Source organism: Macadamia integrifolia, chromosome 9, assembly GCF_013358625.1.
Source record: "Macadamia integrifolia cultivar HAES 741 chromosome 9, SCU_Mint_v3, whole genome shotgun sequence".
Lineage (NCBI taxonomy): Eukaryota > Viridiplantae > Streptophyta > Magnoliopsida > Proteales > Proteaceae > Macadamia > Macadamia integrifolia.
The window spans coordinates 33,865,902-33,875,569 of record NC_056565.1 but is presented as its reverse complement, the minus strand read 5'-3'; the positions used below and the strand labels follow the sequence as shown (position 1 = coordinate 33,875,569).

The 9,668-nt window shown below is 39.4% G+C and overlaps 1 protein-coding gene across 4 annotated transcripts; it reads left to right on the top strand.

Annotated features, from left to right (window-relative positions):
* Positions 1-3,021: 3,021 nt before the first annotated feature.
* LOC122087978 lies at positions 3,022-5,293 on the top strand. Of its 4 annotated transcripts, none has more exons than XR_006142931.1 (3): positions 3,022-3,215; positions 3,463-4,814; positions 4,974-5,293. XR_006142931.1 is itself a non-coding variant. In XM_042657121.1 (2 exons), the coding sequence occupies exon 2, from the start codon at positions 3,682-3,684 to the stop codon at positions 4,711-4,713; it is 1,032 nt and encodes a 343-aa protein (XP_042513055.1). In that variant the 5' UTR covers positions 3,022-3,339; positions 3,463-3,681; the 3' UTR covers positions 4,714-4,911. The 4 variants fall into 4 exon arrangements, 1 of the variants encoding a protein (XP_042513055.1); XR_006142930.1 differs by having other exon boundaries at positions 3,022-3,312; XR_006142929.1 differs by having other exon boundaries at positions 3,022-3,339.
* Positions 5,294-9,668: the final 4,375 nt, after the last annotated feature.

Below are 9,668 nucleotides of genomic sequence, written 5' to 3'. Positions count from 1 at the left end.
CTGAGAACAGAAAAACACAGAAACATGTTTCTGGTTACGTTATCAAACGGGCCCTAGGTTTTTGGCCTTTTTTCTTCTTGGGCAAATAACTCTGCCGCTCTGGTCGTGGCTCTCAGGATGAGGTGACAAGCTTAAATGACTGTTATACACCGGGCATTATGGAATTTTTATTGGTAGATGTTTCCTACCCGGTGGTAGAGGCTACACAGGCAAATAAAGAGCTCACGAGGGTCTCTCTTCCCTCATATGGAAACGATATCTTTGTCCTCTGTTATGAGGTGAAAACACTGTAGAGGTTAGCAAATGGTACATAGCATGGTAGCGTTCTTTTTCCTTATTCTTTAGGAAAGTATTTTATACATAGTAGTGAAGGTTATGCGGGGCAAGTGAGAGCAAATAAGGACCCCCTATTTATTCAATTAAAAAGGGCAACGAGGTCATTTAATGGGATAAAGGAGAGAAAGAAGGTGCTAGAATAAGCTACGCCCCTAAGTAGGAAAAGATTCTTCTTTATTTTGTAAGAGAGTCTCATATGTTATGTCAAAGATCTCTATCTCTATCCTCATAACACTTCCTCCTTTTTGCCTCTATCGATGAATAGTCTTATGCTCCCTATAGGGCATCCAATAGGAACGTAATTTTTTATTTCACAGGGGGCGGGACTATCATTTTTCCCCTCCTGTGTCTAACAGATGCTACACAAATTATTTATTTCATTTTTGTTATCACTCAATGAAAACTATTTATTTAAGTGACATGAAAATAACAACAACAACAACAACAATAATAAAAAATAAAATACATCAAAAAAGGCTCATGTATATTATAGTCTTTTATGAAAAATAATAATTTGAACACAAAAAATTATAAAGAAGTTTAACAAAAGAATATGAAATAAAATGAATAAGGGAGAAAGAATGCTGCTCGTTTGTGTTTCCCACGACCAAACATAGCCCATGATATCAAGGGAGTTGTGAAAATACATCCTTATGCCCTGAAAGGCTGAAACCAAGAGTTGTGTGTGGGTGTAGGGAACACGAAGGGGTAGCGTTCCTCTTCCCAAAGAAAAATTATATTATTTGGGGAGGAGGGTCGAAACACTATCAGCATGGAAAGGATCCTCAAGTTCACCATTCAAGGGAGGGCACAAAGGCTGAAGAATAGAGTGTCTGAAAAAATAAGTAATTTTTTTTTTTTTGGGGGGAAAATGAAAACACCCTAGTCTTGTGGTGCATGGGCATCAACAAGGCTGAGTTTTTGTGGATTTCACATGGGTAGAGGTGTTATTTTTCCACCCTTGAATCTGGGTGCAGGGGCTATGCAACTACAGAGCATTCTTTTCCCAAAATTTTTACTGAAGTTTAATTCAAAGTTACATGAGCGTCCTTCATCCTCCAATACCAAATACATTGGAAAGTCAAGTTCAGTTCTATATTTGTGCCATGGAATGGAATGAAAATTTTGATTGAGAATGTTGATGATAGTAAGATTATCTCCATCAATCCAAACTGATATGTATCCTAACTCCAACATCATTTGCAAAACATGAAAAACGACCAAGGCTTCAACAACACATGCATGGGAGAATTCGATTCCATAAGAGAAACCATGATGAAATAAACCATTATGATTTCTAAAAACACCTCCAATACTTGCGATTCCTAAATTGCCAAGAGATGCATCAACATTCACCTTTATATAATTTAGGTTTGGAGGGGACCAAATGACATAGTCCTTCAATGATGATGTGATTTTTTTTTTAACATCTTGAGGAACTAATCTAAGAGGACTTTACTCACACACACTAGAGGGGAAAGGGAGGGGGTGATAGAAAATGGGGGAGAAGTGCAAGTGACAGAAATCGATGCTTAAACCTTCAACACTCCTGACGCCTACTCTATAAGTAGAGGCAGCAACCAGTGCAAGGACTCGACTGGTCTTATGATGATTTTGGGATGATTTGGGAAAACTTTTATCATGAAATACTAGCTTAATATTACAAATAATATTAAGAACGAAGGACCCTATCCAACTACCTGACTCTCAAATCAAACTTGAACACGTATCACATAATTTGGAGCTGTGTGCCAAACATCTGGGATTATGCGCCCAAATTCTGTGAGCTGTTTGATGGGTGGTTGGGGGCACATTGGAGCTGGAAAGGATCTTTATCCTCCACGAACCGGTGATAAGAGGAATTGATTCACTAAGTAAGCCCTTAAGCGAGGAGTGTCAAACCACGAGAGCGCGTCTGCGCCTGCAGGTTCAGAAATTTGAACAACTGTAAGTCTATAACATTTGAAATTGATAAACAAGCCAAAGCCCTCTGAGCGAATAAGCAAGCAGAACAAAGTTTGTGAAGTGAAATTTGCATTAAAAAAAATTAAAAATAAAAAGTCACATGCTTGATATCTTGGACCACGGCATCGACCCAGACCCGCATTAATCAGTGGACCAAATAAAAACCAAAATTGAATCGACTAATTTTTGTATTTGGAAATATAAATTTTGGATGAATCAGTCGATCTTGGCTCAACTTGATTAACCCAATAGACCGATCAATTATCATCCAATCTCGATTTTAGCTTTGATGACCGATTATGTGAACGATCAATTCCGGTCCTGTTATGGGACCAATCGAGATCTAACCTAAATGGACCGGTTGATTCCCTTGCTTTAAGCATAGCTGTGAAACATTCCGCACCAAAAGGGGAAGGTCTAGTGGGCAGTGGTCAGGCTCTGTAATAGAGAATCTAATATCACCTCCTTCCTAGGGGTACTTCAGTACTTTCATTAATTTGTGTTCGTGTTTCGAACTTTCGATTAGCAGGCGCCCCAATATGGATTACGTATGAAAGCTGTGAGGTGGGGAGCGGATGTAAATGTAACAACATAAATAAACCCAAGAGGCTTATCAATCGGACAACTCTATCGCATCGGACGGTTAAAATTCTTTTAGGAGCAGAAATGTGCTTGAACTTTAACGAACAGAGCTCTACAAAAACGGTATGGTTTTTTGAATCGTCGTTGTTGTGCCGGTTCTGTGACCAACAGAGCTTCAAGAGCTCCGACAATGGCGTCTCTTTGCAAATGACCTTTTTCTCTTTTCAGTGGATCAGGAAATCTCTGATTCTCTGTTTTTCAGGCTTTTCTGTACCTGAAAGTGATCTTTGCAAGCATAGCCAACAAGCCAATAGTAATCGCTTCGTTCTAAGGTTTTTTTAAACCTCTCAATCTCTCTCTTTCTCGTGTGGTCTCTTTTGAAATGCCTGCAGGAATCTCGAATCGGCGTGATTTCAATCTCCGCGTCAGGTTTTGATGAAAGTTTCAGAAATTTTTGTATGTTTTGAGAACTGGCACCTTTTTTTTTTTTTGAATCTCACTTTCTTCTTTCAGCTTTAGCATTCTTTGAAAGTACTGCCTCTTTGCTGGCATTTACTGTTTGGTTCTTTTACATGCTAGGGTTTTCGTTCCGGAAATGGCGCTTTTGATTACCGTTTCAAATTTTTGAGGTACTGAGCTCTGTCTCAGTTTGCCATTATATCTCTGCTTTTTGTCTCAAAGAGCGAAGAGCCCTTTTATTGAAGCTGGAAGTAGGTTCTTAAACTCGTTTTTTGTGAGAAGTGTTAGCATTTATTTTTTAAGAGAATCGCTGAAACTCTTCAACTTCGAAGAGACAAGATGGGCGATCCGTTGCAAAGCTCAATCAGAAATAGGTTTCAGACGGCTGTTTGGACCGTGAAGCTCGCATTCCTCTTCATCGGAATAATCTCAACCTTTCTCCTACTCAAGCTTGCGGTTCCGTACTCTGTCAATGCTGTTCTCTCCACTATTCCACGCCTCTGGATCTCGTTCCGCAGCTGGTTAGCTCCTCCGTATCTCTACATCGTCGTTAATTTCATTATCATCACCATTGCAGCTTCGTCGAGCTTTCAGCAGAAGCAAAACTCGGAGAAGAACGGCGAGGAAACTGTCATTGCAGAGAACGAGAATGGTTCGCAGAAGCAAAAACAATTTTCTGATTCTTCCACTTTAGCTTCTGATCATCACAAGACCTTGACGGAGATGTGGTCGGAGACGGATGAGATTCCTCAGGATTCCGTTGAGAAAGCTTTGGTTTCGGTTGGAAAATATGTCGAATCATCCTCGGAGACTTGGTCTGATGTCTCTTGCGTGACGGATTCAGATGAGAAATCCAAACCGGATCTCTCAGTTTTCTCTCGTTTCGCAGGTAGGAAATCGTCGGAGACCTGTCGGAGAATCGGAAAATCGGCGGCGGCGCCACAGAAGACAGTGAAGCCACTGGGCGTGGCTAAACCTAAGAAGCAGAACGACACGTTTGACACTACCTGGAAGATGATAACCGAAGGGAGAGGGAAGCCATTGACACGGCACCTGAAGAAGAGCGAGACATGGGACGTTCCACCTCGTGTGATTGATCCTGACTCGGAGCCGGAATCGTCACTTGCGGTGACCAATCGAAAGGATTTGAGAAAGTCGGAGACCTTCAATGACGCTTCGTCTTCAGCTTCATCTGCGTCATCGGCATCTTCAAGGGGTGGTGGTGGACTGAGGAGGGAGAAATCACTGAGTCAAGATGAGTTGAACCGGCGCGTTGAAGCCTTCATTAAGAAGTTCAACAATGAGATCAGGTTGCAGAGGCAAGAGTCGTATAAGCGTTACGTGGATATGGTCAATCGTGGAGTCTATTAATGAGGGAAGGCTTCACTAATTGCTTCTGTTACCTTTTCTACTTCTCTCTCTCTCTCTCTCTCTCTCTTCCTCAGAGGGAGATGTTTGAACCCCATTTGCAGGTAAACTTGTCTCTGCACTCCATTAATGGTATAAATACATGCCCATCAATTTTGACTGTTTAGTTGAATAATGGACTCATTGGACGATCTGGGTTCATGAGATTGGCCGTTTTGTTGTGTTTTTGTGTCTTCACATCTTTAAATTTTCATACATTGCAGGTCCTTTGGAGTTGGTTAAGAGTGGATGAAGACGGTGGAAACGACACTTGCGTTTCTGAATTAGACATAGAGATGCTAATGGAAATATACTCCTGTTTTAGTGACTTGAGTTGAATAGAAATTGATACTGTTTGTGGATTTTTGTAAAGAAAAAAGAATCAGATTGGAAGCAGGTTGATCTAAAGGAACCACGTTTAAAAGCAAGTACACTTTAAATTTAGCTTAGCTGTTAGATGTAATGCTAATAGGAATACTTCTCTCTAGTGTTTGTAAAGATCTAATGCTTCTTTGTCTGATGGAAACTTGCTCTCTTCTTCTTCTTTGTGATTGTGGATCACGAGTGAACCGTTTGGTTTGCTGTTTTTTCGGTTTGGTTATGGTTGGACCATGATTTATATTGGTTAGGCTATAGATTGAAGGCCCCAAAACCTCGTTTCAATGAGGATATTTGGGATGCTCTAGAGTCTCAAATCTCAATTAGAATTTCCTTTTTCTAGAGGTTCCGTTGGATGCCTGAGTTGGATTGGGAGGAAAGTTCATGTGAGAAAGGTAAGAAAATCAAGAATATCCTAAGCTGTCCGGTGGTGGTGGTCTAATGAATCTGTGAACTGTGGATTTGATGGAAAATCACTTTGCCTCGTGGTTATCTGAAAAAAATGGCTGGAAAATCAGATGGAGAATGCGAGGGAAAGTTCATTACTCAAAGTTCTCTTTGCCTTTTTATTTAAAAATGAAAATTGTTCCCTTTAGATGATAACCACAGAACCTAAATGGTGCAAAGAATCGAGCAGGAAAATTTTCTTCTACTAGTAGTTTTTGCGTGCATTTACCAGCAAGGAAAAATTTCCTGTATTAGTTTTCTTGATAGACCGCGTGCCAAATTTGTGTACTTCTCTGTAAGTTCCATCACCTCATGTATTTCTGATAGCCAAAGAGGTTTGCCATTCTTTTACAGGACAAAGTTCCCGGTGAAGGAAGGGAGGGTTATGATGTGATCCCCTCTCACCCCATATCTCTTCCCTATTGTAGGGTATCTAAGAATAAAAAAGATTTTACCAAAAAAAAAAGAATAAGAATTATTTTTTTTTTTTTTTTTATACGTAACTGGGGAAGTAAATAATAGCTAGGAGGCTCGAATTTAAGGCACCGTTTGATAATATTTCGTTTTTGCCATTTTTGTGTTTTATTGTTCCCAAGAATGGAGAAACAACTTAAAAAGCGTTTGATAAAGTTATTCTGTTTCATTCGTATCTAGAAAAATAAATCAAAATTTTTGTTTTTTTTACAATTCTAGAAACGACTGGAGTTGTTTTGTCGTTTTTAGAAACGAATTTAAAAGAGAAAAAAATATCATTGTGCCCAATAAAACTCTCAACTATTTAAACCTAAAAGAGGCAACCAAACCTTCTTTCCATTTTGGACATCTGATGATACAATTGGGATTTTTAGGGCATTATGTTTACAAAAAACGTTTTGAGAAACATGTTTATCAAAAATCAAAAAATCCGTTTTTGTTTTCGAAAATGTGAAAAGACGTTTCTAATTCTAGAAACAGTAGAATCGTTATCAAACGATGTCCAAGACCTTTTAGTGAGCATAGGCTTTGTGCACACCATAACTCATCAACTCCGTTAGAAAATTACTAATTTATTATATATTATATTTTTAAACACCCCCGTCAACCCAAAATTAGGATTCAATCCTAAGACAGCATGTTTTACTCTGTTGACAAATGATTGGTGATCCTGATTGTTGGAAGGATGGATAATTCTCTTGTATGTTATACCATGGTAGCCAATTTTAATTATAAAGAACAGCTTTATTTGAAGTTTTTGCCCTTTTAACTTTTTTTACTTCTGCAAAGGTTTTTTTTCCTCAAATAGATTTAGATTAAAAAAAAACTATATTAATAAATAAAGAAATCAGAGTGATTTGAAAATTAACTCACTACTGGACAATGACATTGACATGCCCATAGAGTGTGTAACTCATACCCTCAACAAATATTTCATAGGGAAATTTACAGCGTCTTACGCTAGAGAATACCATTATTAGAGAGACACCTCTTGCATAATTTCAAATTATGGTCACATCCATTACTGTCAATCTCTTTTAAGTGAGTTATTAAAATGATGATTTTACCTTTTTAACTACAACATAAAAGGGTTTGAAAGGAGCAAAAACCCTCTCCCCTTCTCCACCATGGGCTCTCTTTTCCATCCCTGCACACACTTTCGCCATTCTCCAAGAACTGCAAAATCATCGCCATTCTCCATTCATGCGCAATCGTGGCATGTCGTCAGCCCCAAAATATTCCATTTCTTCACAGTTTCCCATTCTTCGTCAAAACAAACCACATCATTTCCAACTTCTGCTTTCTATGTTTTTAAGCCCAACTTGCATCTCTATTCTGAATCAATGGCTGCTTCTCAATATCAATCCTCTCTCAAGTGGGAACTGAGTATCATTGAGGCAGAAAATACCGAATCCATATCAACGAGGAAGCTTTTTGCTAGATGCTATCTTTGCTGCGCAGGAAAAATGAGAAGATTCGGCTAAACACTAAGGTTCCGTTTGTTTTTATGTGGAAAATTTTCCATGTAAAATTATATCATTATTTGTTTTATAACTTGACAAATTTTCATCCAAGTAAAGTTTTCCCAAAATCTTGATATTTACCGGAAAATAGCCAGAAAAATTTTACGCTTAAAATAGGCGTAAAACAATCCTAGAAAAGAATTACTTTCTTCCCCGACAAAATCGAGTCTCTCTGTGAGCGGCTGCTTCTTCTTCTTCTTATAATCTTCTCTACTTTGTTAGTTTTCTTCTCAGAATCATTTCAGCACCGATTAGGTAAGTTCATGATTAACTTAAATTTCTCGAGTGGAAGTTGACATCCACGAAGATTTTCTGTAAAATCTGACCTCGAAATCTGATCCGGAATGAACAACCATAAACTGGGGAGTCTCGATCTCATTATAGGCGATCAGGATACAGAGCTGAACATAGTCAGGAAAATCTGCAAAAATAAATTGGGGCTGACGAAGAAGAAAGCGGAATGACAGTTTCGTCATAGCTTATGAGATCTGGATCACCGGAATCTGCATATTTATTCTTCTCGGAATACTGGCACAAGAGATATCTGGAAAGAAAAGACGAGAGAGAGAGAGAGAGAGAGAGAGAGAGAGAGAGAGAGAGAGAGAGAGAGAGAGAGAGAGAGAGAGAGGTTTGAGATGGCGTTGCAGAGGCGAAGTAAAACAAATAGAGGAGAGGGAAGAGGGGAGATGAAGGTATTTGGGAAAGAGTGGAAATTTTCACGGAAGATTCTGTTGGTGTATGATGTCTTGTATTCCGTCACAGTTTAACCCACAGAGTATTGCAGTGCCTCGACAGGTAGGATGACGATTCCGCTAGCCAGTTAATGGGCCGTGGGGGTTACAAGGAGGGTAGGAGGCTCCTTGCATAGCAGGGGTGTAGGGGGCACAGCCCTCGCTCGAATTTTTTATTTGAGGGCAACTGTGTACTTTCCAGATTAGGGTTTTCGCCATATATTTGTAGCGATGGTTTCTTTCTCTGTAATGCAAGCAATACTGAAAGGTGTGAGGGACGAACGCTGTAACCCTATTCTCCATTGATAGTGAAGCAGGATCTCATCTCACCGGAGACGTAGGCAATTTTGCTGAACCTCGTAAATCTGTGTGCATCGCTTGTTCTTGTTTTTCCATTATCTTCTGCATCGTTTTAGGGTTGCGTTTCCACAGATTCTAAGGTACAAATATAAATGATTTCCTCTCTCTCTCTCTCTCTCTCACACACACACACACACACATACACACACACAGAGTAAACAAAGCACACAAGAAGGGCAGATGAGATAATGCTGTTGGGTTCACTTCAGCCCATGGCATCCCCTACCCTAAACAAGAGTCGTAGTAGACCGTAGTGCAGGGGCATTCTTGTATTTGCATCTTCATTTACTCCCAGACCCATGAGTACAAAGTAGTTAATTACACGTGTTGTCATTTAATTGTGTACGACCAGGTGATCGTACGAGCAGCGGATCCATTCTACCTCAAGCACCCAAGCTTCAAGGAGCTCGAAGCCCAAGCGCAAGGTCACCGTTGAGTGTGCTCTTTGTGTTGCAAATGCTGCGGTAACTCGCAATCAATTCCATATCTTTTGTTTACCGAAGTTCACAATAGTTCACATCTTTTGGTGTGCCTCCTTATTTTGTTTGCCAGAGATTCCTTCTTCATACCTTCATTGATGATTTTTAAAAAATTCTCCGGCTTTATATTGAGGGTTATGGTTGATGTAGATATGTGGGTTAGTGGGTTGTCAAGAAGCTAGTTGTGAGAGTTTTTTTTTTTTTTTCTAATAATAAACTGTGAGAGTTGAAAAGGAAAGTATTTTCCCTATTACAAACAAACGCTGGAAAATAATTCAAGAAGGAAAATTTTACATGGAAACTTTAAAATTTTACATGGAAAATGTTACGTCGAAACAAATAGAGCGTAAGGAAATCCCATCTACGAGTAATCCCTATTGGAACAAGTCCATCTCATTGGAGTGTTCACCAAACAAAGACTGCATGGAGGAACTGAAGCAACAAAGTGTGGTGTTCTAGCTTAGCTGGAGAAATAAAACAACGATTCTCAGGAGAATTGGAAGGTCTAAGCTCTTCGAGAAGGCAGA